The sequence below is a fragment of the Gopherus evgoodei genome, chromosome 6, assembly GCF_007399415.2.
Source record: "Gopherus evgoodei ecotype Sinaloan lineage chromosome 6, rGopEvg1_v1.p, whole genome shotgun sequence".
Classification (NCBI taxonomy): domain Eukaryota; kingdom Metazoa; phylum Chordata; order Testudines; family Testudinidae; genus Gopherus; species Gopherus evgoodei.
This window is the reverse complement of record NC_044327.1, coordinates 107399450-107424670: the sequence shown is the minus strand read 5'-3', so window position 1 is coordinate 107424670 and position 25221 is coordinate 107399450. Positions and strand designations below refer to the sequence as shown.

Sequence of the window (25221 nt, the reverse complement as noted above, 5' to 3'; positions counted from 1 at the left end):
GGTTAGTGACTGGTTCTCATAGCCCTAATTGACACACAGGAATGGTTAATGAAGAAGTAGTTGTAAATTTACTTTCTACATTCTTTAACCTGTATATATACCTATAGCTAAAAATGAGGGCACAGTTCTGTGTGTGCATGTCTTTGTATTGTGTACATACAGACAATATATATGTGCCTTTTCTGCACACATACATGCATAGACACTGGCACATCATCTAAATATAAAATACCAGTGAGTGTACCTTTTATTCCACTACTTTGTTAATGAAAAAATATCCCTTCCTGGTGACACCATTTTCATTTCTGTAACCTCAGAACATTGCATTTGCACTTTCCATTGCTCATGTTCTAATCACTTAATGGAAATTAGTAAGGGCCAAATAAAACCATCCTTAGGCCTTACTCAAGCAACTTCCATTGATATCAAGGGAACTTCGACTGAATAAGGATACCACCTTAACCCTCACCCTTTCATATTTAAACTATGATATTTCAATGAGCAATTTCCCCTTGTACTACTCTGGAGTTCATATGATTTGTACAAATTTTACTAAATGTTCTGTTTTCCTCCATTGTCTGCATGCACATCAGTATATATGATTAACTGAAGTAATTTTCAATTGTGAGTTGCTGAAACCATACAATGACTCTGCTCTCATTTTTTTTTATACCTCATCAACTTTTTCACCTATTAGAGTGATATATGTTTCATTAAGAGTAGGGGGACTGGAGGGTCTGCTGTTGTAATAGCAGACATTCTAAACCCCTTGTCAAGATTTATTATTTCACATGAATGAAAGGACCATAGATTAATGTTATTTGCTACTCACTGAATTGTTCCACTCTTTAACAGAGAAATTTTTCACTGTTGAATTGGCACCAATTTTTTCATCAGCAGAAAACTGTTTTTCTGTGTTTATAGCTGCCTTAAAGAGAACTTGATACTACCCCTTCATATTAAACAAGTCAATGTTTCATCTGTATCAATTTATTCCTGCAGAAAGCAAATTTCTATAGATGAGATCAAATCCTGCTCATCCTACTCACCTGAGTAATTGTACTGAATTAGGGCCTGGTCCAAAGCTGATGAATGGAAAGCCTTCCACTGACTTCAATGGGCTTTAAATCAGACCCATGAGTGGAACTTCTCATGGGAGGGATTTTTAAAAGTGTTCAGCATTGCCTTAACTCTGCTCCTACTGAAGTCCATGGTAAAACTCCCACTGGCTTTGATGATCTTAGAGTTAGGCCAATGCTGCACACTTTTTGACTTCAGCAAGCGCACAGCACTTCTGACAATCCTACCCCAGGTGAGAAGGTGATCAGGATTTGGCCCATATTCTGCAAAGGCTATAGACTATGGTTCTGAATATTTGCTGTCTGCTGATGATACAAGAGTTGCAGGCATGATCTTATATTGAATTTATTCCCCAAAGGCGAATAAACTGATGACCGCCAATGAATGTAATCAGTTAAGCCACCTAACAGATGCAGTGCATTGAATTAAAAAGTTAGGGCCATATACTGCCCTCAGTCTGCAGCAAAACATTCATGTCAGTGGGAATTCCCTGTGCAGACATAGGGCATTTTATGTCCCTCCAGTCAGCAAACAGCAAATTGCTTGGCACTATTAATAACCTTAGAAGTAAGAAACAGAAATTATATTTGGTACTTTGTGGAAAATGTGCAAGTGGCTTTCTCTAGTCGACCACTAAAAAAATCCTGTTTTGCTCTTCAAATGAAAAACATGAGGGTTTATTAAGGTAAAAAATTATAATAACCAATGAAAACATTACCCTTTGCCCACCCACTACTGCCCTAAACACCTCAGAGATTCAGTGTTATAGGAAGATCTGTGTGTTACAAGATTTTTTTTTTAATACAATTGGGTTTTCTTTTTAAATCTATTCAATGAACAACAAATATATTGCAGTAGTATCAAGTAGTTTCAGCTTCGCCTTCATCCAGGATATAGTTGAGTTTTATGACAGTGCTGATAAAGTCACCAAGTTCTACAAAATCAGCAGTGATAATATTGATACCACTTTCTCCTGGTTTCTGAGTTTGGACCCAATGCATCATTGCAGGAAGAGCCCTGAGGAAGAAAAGGAAGAAAAGTTATTTATAAAGACGCAAGACAAGTATTTTGGGTGGAGTTTTATAAAGCACTTAGCATTGACTTCACTTTGCTCTTCATGATAAAATGCCCACTGACTTCAATTAGGCCACTGCTGAGCACTTTTGAAATTTCCATCCTTTCCTCCTTTAATTCCCTGTGTAGAATGCATCTTGATTATATTTCAGTTTCTTAAAGATTAACGCAAACATTTAATACAGGGGTTGGCAACCTCTGGCACGTGGCTTGAAGGGTAAGCACCCTGCAGGCCGGGCCAGTTTGCTTACCTGTTGCGTCCACAGGTTCAGCTGATTGTGGCTCCCACTGGCCGCGGTTCACCGCTCCAGGCCAATGGGGGCTGCCCGCGGCCAGTGGGAGCCGCGATCGGCCAAACCTGTGGACGCGGCAGGTAAACAAACTGGCCTAACCCACCAGGGTGCTTACCCTGGTAAGCCACGTGCCAGAGGTTGCCAACCCCTGATTTTAATAGAAACGTGTTCTGAAATCCCACAGCAACTGGTTAGGAAGGAGAAATAACAGAGAAAACAAGTCACTGTTCATGCTAGGTTGACACATCATCGAAAGCTTTGAGAAACATTCTGCTTACATAGTGGATGTTGTCTATTGTTCTCACACTTCATTCTTCATTGTTTCACTTCACAAAAACAAGATCTTTGTTTCTCAAAAGTTCCATTGCTCCTGATAGTTATTTCCCATCAAGATTTAGTGTTATATTAAATCTTCGTTTGGGACACCGGAACACTGGGCTGAATATCCCCTTCTTTACAAAACTGTATATCACACATCCAATAGTCAAGTCATGGGTTATGGTCCATCATGAGTTTGTGTTTTTATGATTAGTTAGTGGAAGAAAATAAGAGCAGTCTTACTGGTTGTTTTTGAGACAGGGTGGAGTTATTAGGTCAGGCACCCAGAGATGGGATATTGGACTGCAAAATGTATCTGTGTGTGTGTCTTTATAGTCTAGAGCTCTCTGTGAAACAATGAGGGCTATACCATGATCTCTAGTAACCTATATATGGAGAATATTTCTGATCAAGAGGACTCTTTAATCCTACAGATAAAGGCATAACAAGATCCAATGGCTGGAAGCTGAAGTTAGTGAATTTCAAATGAAATAAACGTGCACATTTTTAACAGTGAAGATAATTGATCATTGAAGTAAATTACCAAATTCTCCAGTGTTTGGAGTCTTAAAAATCAAGATTAAATGTCTTTCTAAAAACATGCTCTAGTTCAACCATACATTACTGGGCTAAAAGGAGGAATTCACTGAGTGAAATCTATGCCCTATGTTATGCAGGAGCTCAGACTAGATGAATGTAATAGACCCCTCTGGCCTTAAAATCTACAAATCTGTGACTCCCTCCTGGATTGCACCTGAGGTAGTAATTTTTCCCTATGCAAAGTAAGTGTAAAATTCTGATCTGGCAGCAATATCAATCAGGCCCAATGTTTTGAACGTAAATTAATCTATTCCTGACCAATGGCATTAGGCAAAATAGTAAGAAAGCAAGCAGAATGGGTGAAGGATACAGATTTTACTTATAAGTGACATAACTACTTTAATTATAAAAGTATTCACTGTTGACACAAAGGTTAATCTGGATCCTATAAAATATTACAAAGAGAAAAGCATAGCACTCCCAGGCCTTGATTCGGATCAGAAAACCACTTAAACACATGCAAAGTTCACCTCTATTCTTTTTCACACAGCGCACAATCAACCTGTGGAACTCCCTGCCTGAGGAGGTTGTGAAGGCTAGGACTATAACAGGGTTAAAAAGAGAACTGGATAAATTTATGGAGGTTAAGTCCATTAATGGCTATTAGCCAGGATGGGTAAGGAATGGTGTCCCTAGCCTCTGTTTGTCAGAGGGTGGAGATGGATGGCAGGAGAGAGATCACCCGATCATTGCCTGTTAGATTCACTCCCTCTTGGGCACCTGGCATTGGTCACTGTCAGCAGACAGGATGCTGGGCTGGATGGACCCTTGGTCTGACCCAGTGTGGCCACTCTTATGTATCAAAGAATAACATTTTATTGTATTGATTCCAACGGGACTTAATCAAGTGCTTAAAGATAAGCATGTGTTCAAGTGCTTTGCTGAATCCAGTCTTTGTAATTTTATTATGTATAAATCTGAAGAATTCTACTTGGTATTGTTGCATGAAGAACAATGAGAGATACCATGAAACTGGAGAGAGACCATATTGTGAATCCAGGAACCAACATTTGAAAAAAATTACACTCATCATAGGGGCCAACTCCATGCTCTAGGGCTGGAGCACCCATGGGAAAAAACCAGTGGGTGCTTAGCACCCACTGGCAGCCAGTTTGCCCCTCACCACCTTCCACCTACCACAGTCAGCTGTTTTGTGGTGGTGCAGGAGGCTCTGGGAGGAAGGGGGAGGAGCAGGAACAGGGCATGCTCAGGGGAGAGGGAGGAACTGGGTGGGAAGAGGTGGGGAAGAGGTGGGGCAGGGGCAGAGCTTGGGGGAAAGGGTCAGGTGGCAGGACCTGCGGCGGAGCAGGGGGTTGAGCACTCCCAGGGCCCGGAGGAAACCTGCACCTATGACACCAACCAGCTTTTCAGGAACTGGACAAATCATAACCAGAGTGACATAGATGAACCAGAGCATGAGGAAACTGATTAAGAGTGACTCAAAGGGGTTGAAAGCACTCAAAATGTAGTGCTGTATTGAAATGTCAATGATTTTGCTGAAGAATGGAGAACTATATTGGGCAGAATTCCAATGGAGGGCACTAACTGGCCTTTCTTTTTAACTCTAGCTTCCTATTTGAGCTGAGAAAGTCTTTTCGATTTAAAAGTGAGGGGCCTGATTCTATCTCTAACTAGTTTGATATAGGTTCTTTAATTCTTAAGTACTCATCTGCCTTTGATATTTATTTCCACCTGAAGCATAACATCATCTTCTCTTTGTGGCATCCTATTTGTTTGCTGTGAAACTGATGATAATTTTGTAATTCTGTTCCCAACTCAAGAGTTTTCTTATCATCTAATCCAGTGGTTCTCTAACATATTTGATCATGCCCCCACTTTCTTTTGTCTGTAGTAGTTTACGCCCCGGCCACACAAGTACATATACTGATAAAAAAAAAATCAACATGTAACTGTCACTAAATATTACAAACAGAAATGCATTGATTCAAAATAGAGCCAACAATCCACTGTAATAAGAGCAAAACCAAAACTGCGACTGTGCTTGATACTTACAATTAAACATGCACACCGTGATATAGCAAATGGATTAACGAACAGATGGCAACGGCTTGGTATAATACTGTGCAAGGTTAACAGAAATCTGTCAAAATGCACAGTACCACCTACAGTCAAATGCACAGTGCTATCTGAGGACCTGATATGTCTGGAGGAATCAGCTTTGCCAGTTATTTATTGCTGTGAGTAAAATGTATGCCGTTAAGTTTTTTTTCTCTAGAGCTTCTCACCCTCCCCGCTTCCTCCCGTGAATACATTCAGCACCCCCCACCCCCGGAGGGGGTCACCTGTGCCTCAGTTTGAGAACCTCTGATGTAATATATGTAATAAGGTGCCTATCACCTTGATATTTATCATCAGTGTTCTTTTTCTCTTCCCAGGTTCAAACCAATCTAACATTTACTAGACTGGCATGCTTCTTTCTTTTGGTTTGTATTTGATTTTAGTTCACCTGAGCTAGTGTGCCTTGACATGAGACCCTTTCAGGTTAAGTGCTGGTAGCTAGCTGATTTCATTTAATATTTCAGACTGAATCTGACTGCACCATCCCCAGTGACATACTGTCAGATAAATCGATAAGGATCTTTTGTTGATGGATCTAGAGCCGTGGTTCTCAACTTATTTATGCGGCCCACAATGTGTTATCGTAACTCCTCACTTAAAGTCGTTAACGTTGTTTCGTTGTTACGCTGCTGATTGTTTGGTAGTAGCCTGCCTGCAGGAAGAGCAGCCCGTTGCAGCTAGCAGGAACCAGAGTGGATTGGCAGCCCCCTATCAGCTTCCCGCTTCCCTAAGCTCCCTGTGCTGCAGCAGCCCAGCACGCTATCAATTGCCGGGCAGTTCAGCTGTCTCCCCACCACCCCTGCCATGTGCTGCTCCAACCCTCTGCCTTGGAGTTGCTCCTGGAGACTTCTGCTTGCTGCGGGGGGAGAGGAGAAAAAGGGGGGCTAATGTCAGGGTGTCCCCCTCCCCCCGCACCCTGCTTACCCCATCTTCCATAGAGCAGGGAAGACACACGACAGAGCTCAGGATGGAGGGAGCTTGCTGGCAGTAGCTGTGGTCTCAGCAAGCTGATCTAATTAACAAGGTAGTGTACTTAAGAGTAGGGTCAGCATCCTTAAAGGGGAAATGCGCATCTCTCTCTCACACACATGGTGTCTCTGTCTGCGATGATCTCTCCCCTCCTTCCATTCCTGCTGCCTTGTAGAGAGTGAGAGTTAACCCTTGAGGGCTCAGCCAATTGCTAGTTCATTATTTAGCAGTAAGGCATTCCCTGGGAAATATCCCACCCTCTGACTCCTCCACTTTGACCAAGCTTCACAGTCATCATCACTGTGTACCAGTATTGTTTGTTTAAAACTTACACTGTGCGTGTGTGCGTGTGTGTGTATATGTCTTTTGTCTGGTGAAAAAAATTTCCCTGGAATCTAATCCCTTCATCTATATTAATTCTTATGGGGAAATTGGATTTGCCTAACTTCGTTTAGCTTAAATTCGCATTTTTCAGGAACATAACTACAACATTAAGTGAGGAGTTACTGTACCTGGACTGCAGGGGCTAGGTGGCAGGGCAGTGGCAAGCCGGACCTCAGCTGTGTGGGACCGGCTGGCTGCCCACCCTGGACCCGGTTGTGCAGCTGCCCCAAACCCCACGGGGCTAGCTGTGAGCCCTGGACATTGCAGGGTGGGTCGGCAGCCCCGGACCCCCGGACCCCTGGACTCACGACCCTGTGGGGCTGGCCGGCTGCCCTGGACCCCGTGGGGCCACAGGCCGCCCCAGAATCCAGACCCCCCAACCCCACAGGGCCGGATGGCAGCCTCAACCCCTGGACCCTCCCATGCGGGGTGGGCCGGCAATGCCAACCCCACCAGGCCGGGCAGCTGGGAACCCAGACCCCACCACGCTGTGTGCTAATTGGGCTGTGGGTTGAGAAACACTGGTCTAGAGAGCTTGCAAACATTAATCATATGTAGATAGAAAATAAAATAAAAAGTTCACAGAAAGGGCAGTACCTTTCCCTCTTCCCATAATGCCACCTTGAAAATGGTTCTACATCAGTGGTTGCAAGAAACTATGTGCATTGTTTCACTTTAGTACAAACACTCACACATGCTAACAGCGATTATGGGAATAATCCTGGTTTAATGTTCCTCAGGGTCTCTTTGTGATGGCAATATAAAACTTGTTTGTATTGTAATTTCAGGCTCTGCATGCCTCAAACCAGTAATTGTCCTCATTATGGGTTTTAGTCAGGAAAATGCTGTGTGGCAGCCACCCACATGTTTTTATGCTCACAGAAATCCAGTAGATACCACAGCATTAGTGTATATTCTTTTAGGCTATGCTACACTACGCACCTTTTAGCGACACCGATGTGCCACTACAGCTGTGTGGTTAAAAGGTGCATAGTGTAGCCGCTCTTTGGCAGCCGGAGACACCTTTCTGACCAACAAAAACCTTCCATCCCCAATGAGTGGCAGTAGCTTTGTTGGCAGGAGAGCTCTCCCACCAACAAAGTGCTGTTCACATCGGCGCTTTTCGTTGGTAAAACTTTTGTTATTCAGGGGTGTGTTTTTTTCACACCCCTGAACGACAAAAGTTTAACTGATGAAAGTTCAGTGTAGATAAAGCCTTAAACTCTCTAACAAAATGGATTTGGGGCATGGGCATCTGCAATTCTCTCTCCCTATAAACACACTGCAGCCAACCAAGGACCCCACCCTCCTGCAGTTGCATCTATATAAGCAGACCCTGTGGCCACCACGAGTCTGCCTCAAGAGCTTAAATGTCCATCCACCTGCAGTATCTGGGCCAAGGCTTCTTAACCTTAAAGTGGAAAAAGTGACAGAATGATCTGAGAACAGTTCTCAGCCCCAAAAATTCACAAGTACTGACCTTAGCTCTGACACAGGCCTTGTTGACACACAAAACTTGTACTTTTTAAACTATACTGGTACAATTAAGATGGTACAACCATTATGGATGCAGTTATATTGGTACCACAGAGGAAGTGGAATGAGATATACTGGAACAAGTAAAACTGTGTCTACACTGGGGGTTGTACTGATATTACTGTTTAGGTAAAAAAGAATCACACCCCTACTTAAAATAGAAATACTGGTACCAAAACTATGTAAATCAGACCAGTGCTATCTCTCCATAGCCTTGGGACAACTTAAACTCACCTTGCCTCAGTTTCCCTATTTGTAAAATGCTGCCATGACAACTAATAATACTACCTGATGAGTAAATTAGAATGCTTGCTTGCCTGACAGGACTGTTGTGCAATTTAATTAATAGCAGTAAACGTTCTGAAGTGCTTAGAAGATGAAAAGCTCCATGTGAGTTTGATTGCTGCTGCAAATTAATGGCCGAGTAGTTGAAAGTTCTGACACATTGTTGTATAAAGCAGGCAAGGTACTAACAAGCTTCAACAGGACTTTATTTTTAAGTGGAAACCCCTTTACCAAGCTGCTGCTGCATCCTCTGTAGCTCTCACTCCGCCTCCTCAACTCCTCCCCCCTCCTTCCTGTTTCCTGTCCTTTCAGACTCCCAAGAGTCAGTGCTCCCAGTTCTAATAATTAAAAGCACATCTAAACACCACACAGATGCAAATTAGCTATCAGCACATTTCAAAAAGTTTGGCGATGCATTTCTATTTGGATAAGCCTTGAAAAGTTTGCATGAATATCTGCAAATGATCTGTATATTATACGTCTCCTTTTTAAAATGATTTATTAAAAATAATTAGCTGAGTCTTGCTGACTCAGTGGCTGAGGAATTGGCTATGGAATCCACTCCCTGCAATGGAGCTATGCTGCAGAATTTCAGTTTCATTTTTTCTTTTTTAAAGAAGCTTTTGGGCCTTATGGTTGCAAAAATAACCTTAAAAACATGGCCCACTTGACCAAACTGATGCAGCGTTGCCTGCCTTACGCTATATACAGCCAGCTGAGATAACAGCTCCTAGAGAGACTGTGCTGCACAATCCAGTAATAGGATTGCCAACATTCCGAATGCAGAAAACCGAACACCAGCTCCTGCCCATTTCCAAGGCCCTGCCCCTACTGCACCCCTTTTCTGAGGCCCTGCCCCCTGCTGACTCCATCTCCCCTCCTTCCGTTCCTCGCTTTCCCACTCTCTCACTCACTCGCTCATTTTCTCCAGGCTGGGCAGGGGGTTGGGGTGCGGGTGGGGGTGAGAGCTCTGGCTGGGGGTGCAGGCTCTGGGCTGGGGCCATAAATGAGGGTTTTTGAGTGTAGGAGGGGGCTCTGGGCTGGGGCAGGGGGATAGGGTGTGGGAAGGGGTATGGGCTCTAGGCTGGGGATGTGGGCTCTGGGGTGGGGTCAGAAATTAGGGGCTCAGGGTGCGGGGGGACTCTGGATGGGGGTTGGGGTGCAGAGGGGTGAGGTCTCTGGCTGGGGGTGCAGGCTCTGGGGTGAGGCTGCTGGGAGTGGGGGGAGGGTTCTGGGCTAGGAATGAGGGAATCGGAGTGCAGAAAGGGGTGTGGGCTCTAGGAGGGAGTCTGGGTGCGGGAGGGGACTCAGGGCTGGGATAGGGGATTGGAGTGTGGGTAGGATTCCGGATGCAGGCTCTGGGCCACGCTTACCTCAGGAGGCTCCTGCAAGTGGCCAGCATTTCCCTCTGGCTCCTAGGCTGAGGTGCGGCCAGGCGGCTCTGTGTGCTGCCCACACCCGCGAAGGCTGCCCCTGCAGCTCCCACTGGCTGCGGTTCCCAGCCAATGGGAGCTGCAGAGATGGCACTTGGGGTGGGGGCAGTGCACGGTGCCCTCGTGGCTGCGTCTCTGCCTAGGAGCTGGAGGGAAATGCCGTCCACCTCCAGGAGCTGGGCAGAACCAGGACAGGCAGGGATCCTTGCCTTAGTGCCACTCCATCGCCAACTGGACTTTTAATGACCTGGTCAGCAGTACTGACCGGAGCCGCCAGGATCCCTTTTCACCCAGGTGTTCTGCTCGAAAACCAGACACCTGGCAACCCTATCCAGTAAGTGAACAGGAAAGAGAAGTACTTTCCTTCAGTCCCATAAACCTTATGCACTAGGTCTCACTCTGACCTGACTCACGCCTCTTTTTGCATTAGCGTAACTCCATTGACTTCAGTGGGATTATGCCTGATCAAAATCAGTTCCTGTAGCAGGGTGCCATTTTGTCTGGTGAACAAAGATGAAATACAACCCAGCTTCCCCAGTGCAGGTCTATATTGCTGTTCTGGAAAACAGAAAGAAGGATGCCTACAGGAAGGAAGAGCTCCAGGCTCAAAGGCTATTGTATTATGTTCAACACCTGCCTGTGAGAGTGTCTGTTGCTTTGGTGGTCTGTTCCCTTGTTTTGATTTCAAATTATGCTAATTATCCTTACAGAAAAACCCCTGCTGAACGTTCCACTGTATTATTTCTGCTGAGTCATTCCACCAGCTCAAAAGTCTCCTATAAATAAACACACGCTGCTGCATGTCTATGGTCACTCACTTCTTTCCTGAAAGAGGGAAAACCATTTCTTCAAGTTCCATGCTTCCTGAGAGCTGACAAACAATGCTTCAGTTCTCCTCTTGCTTTCACCCATGTAAATCAGGAGTAGCTGGTCTGAAGGCAATGGAGTTAGACTGGTGTGAAAGCAAGAGGAGTATCAGGTCCAATCAAATCATTCACAGGCAGTTTTTCAACGCCAAAGAACGTTGCATAACTTTAAAAAAACCAGAATGGACTAGCATCATGTCAAATCTTATTAAAAAAAAATCTCATGTAACTTCAGTTAAGGGAGCAAAACTAAAAGCCCCTTGTGCTGCCTTTCAGAACTAAAATACGAGAAAGCTAATTGCATTACAATTTGGTAAAAAGAAAATTTGCTGTTGGCCTGTTTTAGCTCAGAGTGAATTTTTATGTCTGAGTTATAAAACCCTGAGGATGTGACAGAATGTTAATGATGGCAGTGCTCTTTCATGGGGACCTCCTGTGGCAAAACATCCATTCCTCTCAGCAGAGCTTTTAAGGGAGGAGAGGGGGAAAAGCAGCACTGTAAACGCAAAACAAAAGAGCTGTTCATGCTATTAATGAGAATTTCATTGCTAAAGGGCAGACAGTAGGTTTTTTTCAGATTATATGGAACCACTACAATAACTAATGCAGAAAGGGAGAAGTAGTTTCATACACAGATTGCAAAACAGTCTATCAGTAAGTGCCCCAGTTACCAATAGGTCACTCTGAACCTTGAAGCTATTCCATTTGCTCTGGACAAAAATATTAACATGTTGTGAGAGAATTTTCAGTGTCTTTCTTCCCTCGCCAATCCCCCTTTCCTACAGGAAATTCTCATTTGCAAGGCAATAATTGATCCTTTGCATCATTGCATAGTGATAAGAACATAGGAGTTGCTGTTAAGAACTCCTTAGTTTAAATAATTGAACTGCCTGGACAGATTTGCTATGTGAGTTTTAGGCTAGTTTGTAAAAATATCCACTAGTTTGGGTGCCAAATTGAACATGCTAGGCCTAATTTTCGGGGTGCCAAGCACATGCAATTCAGTTGACTTCAGTGGGATTTGGGGGGGCTCTGTGCATCTCCATCCCACGGATCTCAAATTGGGCACTCAAAAATGGACACACACAGAATTAGCAGAATAGTTAGGCCTTAAGCTCTCTGGGTGGGATTTTCAAGAATGCTCAGTGTTAGCCGAACTTTGCTCCCATTGATGTCAGTGGAGGTTTGCTGGGGCCACAGATTAGTGTTGCCAACCCTCCAGGATTGTCTTGGAGTCTGCAGGCATTAAACTTTAATTAAAGATTAATCTTTATGTCATGCAAGGGAACTTCCAGGAATACGTCCAACTAAAATTGGCAACCCTGCCACAGATGGGGCTCTGTATTGGCCAGTAGGACTCATGCTGTACCTGGTAAAAAGATACACCACCAGCAATGCTCTGCAGTGCTGCAGGCAGGGCCGGCTCCAAGCATCAGGGCAGCACGCAGGTGTTTGGGGCAGCCAACGGAAAGAGGCGGCACATCCGGGTCTTTGGCAGCAATTTGGCGGCGGGTCACTCCCTCCCTCTCAGAGTAAGACACCTGCCGCCGAATTGCCGCCAAAGAATGAAGCGGCGGTGGTAGGGCTGCCGCAGAAGTGCTGCCAATTGCAATCGTGGCTTTTTTTTTTTTTTTTTTTTGCTGCTTGGGGTTGCAGAAATGCTGGAGCCGGCCCTGACTGCAGGAAGTACTCTCTCAATGCTCCCATTTGGACAATCCCCCTCCACACTCACTCACCCCTACTGCAGGCTTTGGCTTAAAGCTACATTTGAACCCTTCACGTTTATACAGTGCTTTGAAGTGCTATCTATAAAGGCCAATTATCATTGCTATGTACATTTGACTTGTTGTTCCTTCTCTTCTACCGATCTCAGTGTGCAGGGCTAACAGTGGAAGATCAATTTAATAAAATAATAGCTATTTCCACAGTCTGCCTGATCTGTGCAGTGCTATGTAATTTATTTGCTAACAATTTTCCTGACCATAATCTTCCTACTTTGATATGTCTGGAAATCCCTCTGTGAACCTTTTGGAGCTGCAAGCACATATATTCTCAGAAGCATTCACTGGGGTGGTAGTCATGAAAATGTCAGCATGCAAAGGGTTAATCTCAGTTCCCCAGCATCGCAGATTCCATAGTTTTTCCTTTGTCATTTGGTAGTACCATGCAAGTCTGCCTAGGCCTCCATGAGAACTCCATGAGCAGGGGCTGAAAGGGTTACAAAGCTATCTGAAACATTTTAATGGACTGTGCCAATCCTTCTGGGCACTGAGGTGCATTGTATTTTTAGAACACTGGCTGAAATGAATTTGGTACATTATTCATTCAGTCTCACAGGACCCTGTTGGGGTCAGTTTTTCAGGATCTTGAATGCAAGTGTTACACTGTTCATGCAATGGCAGGATGCAGGCGCTGGTTATACTAGCATCCCATAGCCTGTGCCTTTATTCCACTGAAATGCTTATCTATAATTCAGTGGTTTCCAATTGCTGTACATATTTGGTTTCCAATTGCTGTATACCTCCAACTGGAAACACATTTAACTAGATTGTGCAGACTCAAATTTTGGGGCCAGATGAATATTTTAATATGATTGATCACAGCACTATAGTCTCTCCAGAATCAATGGGGCCAGTTTTCTTTGTACTTCAGACCGGTTTTTGGTTTTGAAACGAACAGTGTGAATTTAAAAGCCAGCTTTTTGCCTCCACCTGCAAAGGCAGGGAATGGCAACATTTTAGTAGTATTTACTGAAGCAATATCCTTACTCTTGCAAAAAGTGCAATGGGATATTTAATAGCAACAAATGTTGACCCTCTAGGCCAGTGGCTTGTTCTCAGTATCTTGCTTTTATTCCTGATTCTGTTTTTGGAATGTGGAAGCTTTTAAAGCAACAGGGAGGCAAGCTGTGTATCTAGAGTGTTAGCAATTTGCACAGCTAGGAAAGGTTTCAACAAGCCTGGGGATATGATCATAGAAACACTCATTAAAGCAACCACACTAGCCTCAACAAAAATTCAATTTTTGGTGAAGGACCAAGCATTAATCGTTAGGCCACAGAGCTTGTGTCAGGGGTTCTGTGTTCCAAACCTGGCTCTCACAGTGACTCTCTTTATCATTTTGGACAAGTTGCTTAACTGCTCTGTGTCTTAGTTTTCCCCATCTTTTCCTCAAATGATGACAGTACATCCCTCCCAACAGTGTAATGAGGCTTAATTCATTAACTTGTTTGCAATTATTTCATAATTAGCCATTCAGTTAAGAGAGCTGACTGTGAATCAGGTGGGATTCCTCCCATCCCACTCATGGCTCTTTAAACACTCCCTGCAGAGGTATCACTGCACACTTTTGCTCAGGTAGTGGTACCTGATAACTGTTGAGATGCTCAAGATAGTGATATGCTCGGGATGCGGTACCTACCTAGCTGCTGAAGGAATGTTGATTTTTTTTTTATTAGCAGCAATAATTCACAGAATAGTGAAGTTATTTTTGGAATCAGGATTTTACATGGATTTTCACACTTTGCTGAAATCTCTATCAGCAGTAAAGAAAATATTTAACTTTTTTTAGTCTCAGTCTTACATTTTCTAGATGATTTCCTGAGGTCCCTTCCAACCCTAATGATCTATGATTTTATGATTTTCTTTTTCGACTATTTGAAAAAAGTTATTAAGGTTCAGTTAAAAACTCAGGCTTTGGAGTTTACTGCAAGATGGGAAGTGCTTTGTTGAAGGTGTACAGCTGATTTATTAAATGAAAAAATAAGAACATAAGAATGGCCATGTTGGGTCAGACCAAAGGTCCATCTAGCCCAGTACCATATCTTCCAACAGTGAGCCATGCCAGGTGCCACAGAGGGAATGACCAGAACAGGTAATCATCAAGTGATCCATTCCCAGCTTCTGGCAAACAGGCTAGGGACACCATCCCTGCACATCCTGCAGAGAAATGGAGCCCCTCAGCCCATCTGTCTTCTTCCCAGGACCAGTGCTGACCCCCGAGAAACCCCAGTTGCATAAACACACCCTGCTCCTAGAACCGTACCAAAGGAGTGAGCCTTCTGGTTTACCATTTAACTCTCTCAGGAGGCAAGTGGCAGCTGGGAAGCATATAACACACGTAGATACGCTTTTCATAGAACACACCAAACATCCCAACCACAGTGCCCTTCAATAGCTCACCATTTCCTTAGGGGACCATCTGTGTCAAGAAGGTGAATGGCACCCAGAAGAGCAGCTCCAGGCCTTTTTACAACTTTTAGCCCCCTTTGTCAACAAGTGACTACACAATCCCACCAGTTGACTTCCTTGCAAAGGCAACTTTTCCCCCACTAAACCAGCTTTCTTGGGTGGGAATCAGTCTATTATTCCGAACTATTCCATATTCCACTGCATTAACCCAATGGAGCACATACTCATTTTGGAGCTGGCCTTTCAGCATGAGATGGAGCCAGACACAAACCCACAACCTTCAGGAGTGTAGTTGAGGGCCACTCAAGAGCCACACCCTAGACTGGTGGGAGTTCTTACACAGTGCCTCATAGCTTTACTGTTTGCATTTTAAAATCTTGCAAGTATAAACAACCCAGAAACAATATCTGTAAAGCACAAGAAAATGGTAACAGAAATACAGCATGTAATGTAGACAGACAGTTAGGTTGTGATAGTGCGCCACTGCTGTGAGTCAGAGGTAGCATGGAGCTCCCTAGATACGTCTACACAGAAATAAAAAAAACATAGCTGGCCCAGATCAGCTGACTCAGGCTTGTGAGACTCAGGCCATGGCTACACTTACAGTTCTGCAGCGCTGGTAGTTACAGTTGTGTTCGTACAGCTGTGTAGGGCCAGCGCTGCAGTGTGGCCACACTGACAGCTACCAGCGCTGCAGTGTGGCCACATTTGCAGCATTTGCAGCGCTGTTGGGAGTGGTGCATTGTGGGCAGCTATCCCAGCGTTCAAGTGGCTGCAACGTGCTTTTCAAAAGAGGGGGGTGGGGTGGAATGTGACAGGGAGCGTGGACAGAGAGAGTGGACAGAGACAGAGAGAATGGATTTTTGGAGTTGAGACTGTTCTCAGCTCCCTGCCTTGCAAGTTCTAAGGACTGGAAGACACACAGTGCCTACCTTCAATCATTTTAAAAGTTCTGACTCCCCTCCCCCACTCCTCTCTCATTCACTAAATGCAAATTATGCACTCCTAAATACCCGTCAGACCAGATAAGCAACCCCCCCCGCCGTGTGAGAGTGCTGTTTCTCTCTTCAAGCAAACAGCTGTGAACATTCCAAAGTAATTCCCCTGCCTGCCTCCGCTCGCTCAGCAAACAGGAGCTGTGTTTGTTTTTTAAATAAGCAGTTTGGCTGAACTTCAAGCTCTCCCTTTCTTCCGGTTTGTTGTGGACAGGAATTCTGGGATACCTCCTTATACCCCGGAGGTCAATAAAAGCGCTGGTGGGGTCCACACTTGCTGACCAGCGCTGGATCACCAGTGCTGGAATTCCTACACCCGAGGCTCGACCAGGTGTACAGCCAGCGCTGCAATCAGGGAGTTGCAGCGCTGGCCGTGGTTTGCAAGTGTGGCCACATCCTAAGTTGCAGCGCTGTAACCCCCTCACCAGCGCTGCAACTCTCTAGTGTAGCCATGGCCTCAGGTGGCAAGGCTTAGAATTGCTGTGTAGACTGTTCAGGCTCATTGTAACCTGAGCTCTGGGACCACAATTTTTAGCTGACCCCGGGCCAGCTATGGCTATGCTGTGGGTCTTTTATCCCTGTGTAGATTCTTACCCCAGGGGGAATTCTGTGCTACTGTGCATGTGCATAATTAATGAGCCCCGCAGATATTATTTTTTTGCACCGAAAAAAGCTTCTGCCGAAATGTTGCTACAATTCTGCGTTTTTCCCACCAGAGGGTGCTGTGGCACAAGAATAGCAGCAGCTCCCAGCAGAAAATAACTTCTTCAGTTCTGCCTTTTGCCCACCAGAGGGCACTGTGCGGATAGAACAAAGCAGCAGCTCTGGGCCAGCTAAGGAAGAGAAAGCCTGCCTTCTTCATAGCACCTATCAAGCCAAGTCAGGAGACAGGGTCTATGGGGAGATAGATAGCGTGTAATGCTGGGGGGTCAGACAGGAGCTCACAAGGGGTAGTGGGGGAGGACTGACTGGGATAGGGGCTGAAAGGGAGGGCCACAGGAGGGAGGAAGTGCAGGGCCACATGGTGATGGGGGAGGGGGTGCAGAGCTACATAGGGACAGCGGAGTGGCTGGATGGGGGTAGAGACACATGGGGACAGGGGGAGGGGTACAGGGACACATAGGGACAGGGGAGTGGTTGGGTGGGGGCACAGAGACATATAAGAACATAAGAACAGCCATACTGGATCAAAGGTCCATCAAGCCCAGTGTCCTGATCTCTGACAGTGGCCAATGGCAGGTGCCCCAAAGGGAATGAACAGATAAGTTATCATCAAGTGATCTTTGCCCTGTCACCCAATCCCAGCTTCTGGCAAACAGTGGCTAGGGACCCACCATGGGGTTGGGGTATAGGAACATGTAGGGACAGGGGAGTGTCTGGGTGGGGACACAGAGACACATGGGGACAGAGGGAGAGGTACAGGGCCACATGGGATGGGGGAAGTGAGTGTCTGAGTGGGGGTGGAGGGACACATGTGGACAGGAGGTGCAAGGACACATGGGGGTTCAAGAATACATGGGGACAGGGGAAGATGTGCCTGACTGAATGGGAGAGGCTGGGGGAAGCTAACTAACAATCCCTCCCTGCACCCCCAAAAAACCTGTTCCATACTTTTCCCACCCATATCCAACAACCCCCCAAGTTCACACCCAGGCTCCTTCCCAGCAATTTACTTCCCTCTCCCTTAGCTCCTCCTTTACGCCTGGCTTCCCCAAGCTTTTGCACTGCTTCTGAGGGGTGTGGGAAATATGGTTCTGTATTATAGTTTAAATGAATTATTACTCAGAGTTCTGTATTAATATGCCTAGTAAGGAATCTATTTGTCAAAAAACATTTCCTGAATCTTTTTTGTTGTCGGTATTGTAACAGACATAAGTTGCTGATGGGCATTTTGAAATAAATGACCGTGTGATTATATTGTGTTATTTTGACACATAAACAGGGTGGATAAAAATCAATGTGTATTTTTTTTAATCAAAAAAAATCATATATTTTTTACTTAAACTAGATTTTTGATGAAATTCTTTTTTAAGAAAAAATTTATCTAAAGATAGTTTTAATTAAGATACATTATAACTCAAAGATATCTCATAATGGAATAGGGATTATAAATTCTAATTCTGTAGTATGAGACAATATATTCATGTAACGTTTAAGAAAAAATTTGTAAATGAATTCCAATAGTTCATGGATTAAGGGACCCAATCTTATGGGGTTCCAGGGGCTCCTGTATAGATTATTTAGGTTAATCTTTCTATCTTCCCAATGGGACTCAGTGCTCAGTCTAGAAGATACCATCAGAGATGCTTAGTTTTGCTGTTCTCAAACTGTGGATTTGTGTCTCCAGAGATAACATGCTTGTTAAGAGCAAAAATCCTTTTAAATAAATAAATAAACAAATAAACAAATTAATAAACAATGTATAGAGGTGAGAAATAACAGACCTCAACCCTATTGTCCCTCTGCAAATTTTCGTTCACAGAGTCAGTCCCTTATCTTTCTCTAAAATCTCAAAGTTTCAAAAAGTTCAAGATTGTTGGGGGTGGAATAGATCTGGACAAGGAGAAGTCGTCTGCAGATAAATGTGAGAATGGAGGGACAGGCAGTAGGAACAAAGGTGAAACTGTTTGAGCAACATATTCCAGAAGTCTTGAGGTCTTTCTGAGTGTAGGCTTCATTGATTTGAGATCTACCATACCATTCTCTTACTAGAAGGGAAAACCTATAATGGCAGCAGACTGTAAAAGAAACCCAGTTAGGGAATATTTTAATGAAGTTCCTCTACCTGTGGGTAAGACAGGCATGTGTGCAAAATGCAAACAATGCAGTAAAGAAATGCAAGGCCTGCTTGCCCAAATGAAACACCATCATCAGAAGTGTTCCTTCTCAGGAGGAAGCTGTGTTGAAGATGATGAAAGGAACATGTCTGAACATGCAGGATCTTCAGGTTGGTAAACTTTTTTATTTCATACTTCTTTCTTAAGGACGGCCTGTCTTCCTTCTGAACTATTCTTGAATTCTCATGTTTGAGCGAAAAATGTAGTTGTTACTCCATGATACTATCATCTTAGATGCAGTTGTGATAAAAATAAATAGCTGAAGTAGGCAGATCTTCCTTTTACATTTTCACCTTTAAAGTAGTACTGCGTAATACTAAATTAGCAGTATAATGATAATAATTAAATAGCTACATTGACTTATTTTGTTTAGGAGAATCCATTCTCAACACACAGGATTCTGAAGACTATCCAACTTCAAGATCACCAGGGCCGGCTTTAGGAAGTGTGGGGCCCAATTCGAACATTTTTGGTGGGTCCCTGGCAGGGATGACTAAAAAAACCCAAAACGTGTAAAAAAAAAAAGCCTTTTATTTCTTCCATGTATTATTTACTTTCCATAACTATATAAATAATACAATTATATATTATGTACATTGCATCATTTATGCTGTTGATTGCTTATTAATGACCATTTCACATGTGTGGGTCCCTGCCACTCTCTGCGGGTGTGCACATGTGTGGTTCCCAGCTGCTCCCTGCCCCCTTCATTGAAGCAGGTGTTCAGGGTTACTGCCCTGGGAACTGCAGGTCAGCAGTGGACATGAGGCTGGTTGGAGGCAGGGCAGGGGCTCACTGGAGATAGGGTCTAGTTGCAGGCAGGGCAAGGGGTGCAGGGCTGGCTGGAGACGGGGGGTGTGGGGTGGGCTGGCTTCAGGAAGGGCCACAGGGGGATGCAGCAGGGGTTGAGAGGGCTGGAGACAGAGGAGTGTGAAACTGTCTGGCTTCAGGCAGGGGGGTGCAGCAGGGATTGGCTGGAGACAGGGCAGGGGGTGCGGGGCTAGATGTGGGCAGGGTGGGCAGGGGGTGCAGGGCTGGTGCGGGCAGGGCTGTGTGGGGGACTGGCTGGCTTTGAGCAGGGCCACAGAGGTGTGTGGCAGGGGTTGGCTGGAGACAGGGCAGGGGCTTTGGCAGGGGCTGGCTGTGGGCACGGGGTGCAGAGCTGGCTGCAGGCGGGGGGGCAGGGCTGGTGCGGGCAGGGCAGGGGGTGCAGCAGAGGCAGCTGGAGCCCCCGCCCTTTAAATAGCCCCCAAGGCTCCCGCTATCCCAGGGCTCTGGGGGTTATTTAAAGGGCCTGGGGCTCCCCTGCTTCTACCCCCCCTCGGACCTTTTAAATAGCCGCAGGAGCCCTGGAGAATACATGGGGGCGGGAGGGCTCCGGTGGCTATTTAAAGGATGGGGTGGCAGAGGCAGCTGGAGCCCCGGCCCTCTAAATAGCCCCCGGAGCCCCCCGCTATCCCAGGGCTTTGGGGGCTATTTAAAGGCCCCAGAGCTCCAGCCGGGAGAGCAGGGCTGCAGGGTAGGGCTTGCGCTCCAACCGGGGCTCCAGCCGGGAGATCGGGGTTGCGGGGCGGCTTGCCCCGCTTTGGCCGGGGCTCCGGCCGGGTGAGTGGGGTTGAGGGGCGGCTTGCCCCGCTCCGGCCAGGGCTCCAGCCGGGAGAGCGGGGTTGCGGGGCGGCTTGCGGGGCGGCTTGCCACGCTCTGGCCGGGGCTCCAGCCGGGGCGGCGGGGCTCGTCGCGCTCCGGCCGGGGCTCCAGCCGGGAAAGTGGGGTCGTGGGGTGGTGGGGCTTGCCGCGCTCCGGCCGGGGCTCCAGCTGGGAGAGCGGGGCTGCGAGGCGGCGGGGTTTGCCACACTCCGGCCGGGAGAGCGGGGCCGCGGGGCGGCCTGGCTTGCCACGCTCCGGCCAGGGCTCCAGCCAGGACCGCAGGGCGGCTTCACCGCTCTGGCCAGGGCTCCAGCTGGGAGAGCTGGGCTGTGGGGCAGCTGCACTCCCGCTGGCGCTTTGGTCAGGGGAACAGGGCCATGGAAGACCCCGGAGCAGACTGGAGCCGGGGTAAGTAAAAAAAATTTAAAAGGCGCTTAAGGCGCGGGGCCCTCTTAGGCGTGGGACCCGATTCCGGGGAATCGGTTGAATCGGCCTAAAGCCGGCCCTGAAGATCACCATCATTTTCTATAGTTTCAGAGTTATCCGCCAATGATAGTGTTTCAGTCACATCATGTATGTCACATAGCCACAGTATATCACCTGTAGCAAAAAGAAAAAAAATACTCCATCATCCAGAAACAACCACAGATAAGTTTGTGATAAAAACCAGCAGATTATAAAAATGAGGTAATTGATGAAAAAATCTCATCAAACTCCCCTTTCCGTATGATTGATAACCCACACTTCATTTACACAATTCAGTTATTAAGACCAGGATGCAGTCCACCCAACAGAGCAGATGTCACAGGCAAATTGCAAGATAAAGTGTATGGAAGAGAAATTGAGCAGTGTGCAAAAGGTCTAGAGGGTGAAATTGTTAACCCCCGTCTTGATGAGTGCAGCAATGTCCACAATGATTCTGTTGTATGTGCTTGAGTGACAACAGAAGAAGGGAATGTCTTCCATACAGAAACAATTGGTACATCAGGAAATGCACACACAGCAAAATACTTAAAAGAAGTAGGAGTAAAAGCTCTAAAACTGTGAAAAAAAATTCAAACATATAGTATGCAGCTTGGTCACAGACAGTGCTGCAAATGTATCCAAGATGAGAAAAAAATATTTAGAAGAGAGTGAAGACAATCCCAAGCTAATAATATACGGTTGCAGTGCTCATTTGATGCATCTCCTAGCCAAAGACTTCAGTGTTCCAGAAATAATGGCTAATGTTGTTGAAATTGCAAAATTCTTCAATAACAACCACTTTGTGGCAACTGCTCTGAAAAAAGTGGGAGGAACCAAGCTAACTCTCCCATGAGACATGCGATGGAACTCAGTAGTGGACTGTTCTGAGCACTATATCCAGAACTGGCCTAATCTGATGACAGTTTGTAAACAAAATTGTGAAAAAATAGATAGTACTGTCACAGCCAAACTTCTTAACGTTGGGCTTAAGAGAAATGTTGAACACATGCTGAGTACCCTGAAGCCTATTTCTATAGCCTTGAACAAAATGCAGGGAAACAGCTGTTTTATTGCTGATGCTGTTGAAATTTGGAAGGAACTGAGTGAGATCTTAAAAAGAGAACTATGCAAAGACAGAGTTAAAGTACAAGCATTAAAAAATGAATGGGACAAGCACTATCTCCAGCTCATTTTCTTGCAAATATTCTCAATACTCGGTACCAGGGTCAAACCTTAACTGCTGAAGAAGAGGAACTGGCTATAACATGGACACTCAGCAATCATCCCTCCATAATGCCAACTATAATAAACTTCAGAGCCAAGGGTGAACCACTGAAGAAATATATGTTTGCTGATGATGTTTTAAAGAAAGTCACACCAGTGAACTGGTGGAAGGCACTTAAGCACTTGGATTCAGAGATGGTTGAAGTGATAATCTCATTTTTAACAGCAGTAGCTTCTTCTGCTGGTGTAGAAAAAATATTTTCTTCCTTTGGACTAATTCATTCCAAATTGAGAAATCATTTGGGACCTGAAAAAAGCAGGAAACCTTGTTTTTCTTTTCCAGATTATGAACAAACAGGAAAATGACAGTGAAGATGACTGAGTTAGCTGGCACCTGTTCCTTCTTCGGCCATTTTGTGAATTGCTGAAAATATTTGAGTTAAACTTAACAACTAGTTTTTGGGTCAACCAAAACCACATTTTTCATCATGTAAACTATTTGTCTGAAAAAATGTACCTAGCTCTAGTCCACACTAGGAGAAAAAGTCGATGTTTACTATGTGTTAGCTAACATAGAGAAGAATCCTAGTGAAGACAAGGCAGTTTGTAGTCTTCACATGTGGTGGCAAGCCAAGGTAAACAATAGCATGAAAGCTAGAAACAGCCTTGTCTTCACTAGGATTTTAGAATGTGTTAGCTAGCATGTGGTAAAGGAAACACCTTTTTCCCTAATAACAGAAGGTCCTAGTGTAAGGAGAATGCTTAGGCTGAGTTTTATGCTATTTTGACTACCAATAAAGAAAGCCAAAGGCCAGGCAGAGATTAAGCTTGAACTGTGCACTGACTGCATTGTGTTCAGGGCAGGGTGGGAACCTCAATTGTTCACAGCACACATTCCTTAGTACCAAATTCCCAAACTCAATTCCTGCAGCTCCTGAGTATCCACTGGAGCTTTCCCAACAAATTACCGATCATGCTCAGTGCTGCTTAGTTTATGAGAACTGACAACAATGCTGCATGAGATGGTACAGCTTCAGGCTATATTAGATCTGAGTGACTTTGTCTCTGTTATTTTCTTCCTCTTCCTCCAAAAAACCCCACATCACCACACACAGAATATGAAGGTTCTCCGGTTTCTCCCTTTCACTGAAAATTAAAAATGCATTGATATCCTCCTGCTCTGAGGTATGTGCATTTGCCTTGATGGACTAGTCAGTGGAAAATTGAGAGCAGGAACCAACTGACATGGTTAACCACATGGGTGCAAAACAGAGCAGTGATGTGAGAATTAATAAAACTGAAACTAGCTAGCCCTGAGCTCAGAATGAAAGTATGTCACTAAGCAATCAAGAGACACTCAAAAGAAACAGCACAGGTGGTTTGACATTAGTAAACAGAATGGCAATGTAAATGATATGCAAGAAGAGAACAGAGTGCCAATGATAGTAGATAGGATGGATTATATAACATGATCATGGTCTGACACTGACCTGAAAAGGCCATTTTGACAAGTCATTATCATCATTTTCAAAGCACTTATTTTCTCACTGTTTAAAATAATTCTCTGGAATTTAAGACTAAAATGCTTTCTTATGAAAGTGCTTAGATGTTTTGTAACCGCGGCCTTTAAAATCTTACTTCTCTGAGTGAAGCACCTCCTCTTTGATAGAGAATAAAATACCTCATCATCATGATAAGAGGGAGGGGGATTGCAGTTTGCATATTTTGTGGCTGGGTTGGAAAATCTTCATGACAGCTTTGCACAGCCTTCACTGCAGTATTGCCTGCTCCTGAAATTGTATTGAGAGTCTGATTTTTGGTGCTTTTCTTAAAGCTTCTCAGTTTTCATTAAAAGGGGAAGGTGGGTGTTAGCCCTTGTGGTCCCGGAGAAAGGCAGAAAAAGGTGAAGCCTAAAAGGCTCAAGACACAGGAGGAAAATAAAAAAAAGATACTTATATCATTTTTTTAAAAAATCTCATGATTTGGGGGGCCTAATTCATAATTTTTGAATGTTTGAAATTGGCAACACCATTATTGTGAATTATTTGTTTCGATCCGCATAGAAAAAAAATTACAAGGATGTTACAAACATCTACAAGAGGGAAACATAGAAAGATACTTTTGGGTGACATCTAGGTCTCTGCATGTTCATTTCACTTTAACATATTAAATAGACACAATCATGGAGGAGCACAGAAGCAACGTGTTAGATGTAATGTGGCTGCTCTTTATACTGCATTTCAAGTAGCGCAAGTGGTTCCCTACCAGGCATTTAGAACCATAAAGGGAATCAAACAATTGTTTAATTCCTTTTCTGATCCCTCATGAAGAGAGAAGAGTCTTACACCTGTATACACATCTGTGCTCACATGCCCACAAACACATACTCATTGATTTTTTGGGGAGAGGGGCAAAATCCTTGCTAGCTGCTTTGGCAAGTTACCTAATTAGTATCTACACAACAGATTCCAGGAATGTCACTCTGTGGGTCACAATGAAGCCTCAAATTTCTGATCAGTGAGAAGTGATAGCAACAGCGAATAGCATGGTTGGGAGCTCTTTGTGTTTAGAATATCAACCAGTTCATTAAATAACAAACCAGTGAACGAGAAAGGAATAAAACTTTAATAAAACAAACTCACGAGCATCTCTGGCGAACTGCTGCACACAGCCATGCCATGTTCCCAACCCCGTCTTCAGGGCACATCTCCAAATTCCTATGTTCATAATACTGTCCCTTATGCAGGAGAATCTTGAAATTATAATCTTCTACAAACATCTCTCTATATTGACTTTATGAATTACACCTGTGCAGTGTACAGCGACTGCAAGGCATGTATCTATGCCATGCCAAGAATCCTAGACCATTGTGATATCAGAAGTAACTCAACTAGTCACCATATTTACTGTACAGCTAATTAGTATGCAACAATTTCATTGGTTGTA

At 44.8% G+C, this 25221-nt stretch overlaps 1 protein-coding gene across 1 annotated transcript in view; it reads right to left on the bottom strand.

The window, feature by feature from the left end:
* Window positions 1-1428: 1428 nt before the first annotated feature.
* PLCXD3 (phosphatidylinositol specific phospholipase C X domain containing 3) overlaps window positions 1429-25221 on the bottom strand; it is a 161612-nt gene continuing 137819 nt past the window's right edge. Inside the window, exon 3 of the mRNA XM_030567938.1 lies at window positions 1429-2097. Coding sequence (XP_030423798.1) covers window positions 1941-2097 — 157 coding nt within the window. The 3' untranslated portion in view covers window positions 1429-1940. The remainder of the gene's footprint in view (window positions 2098-25221) is intronic.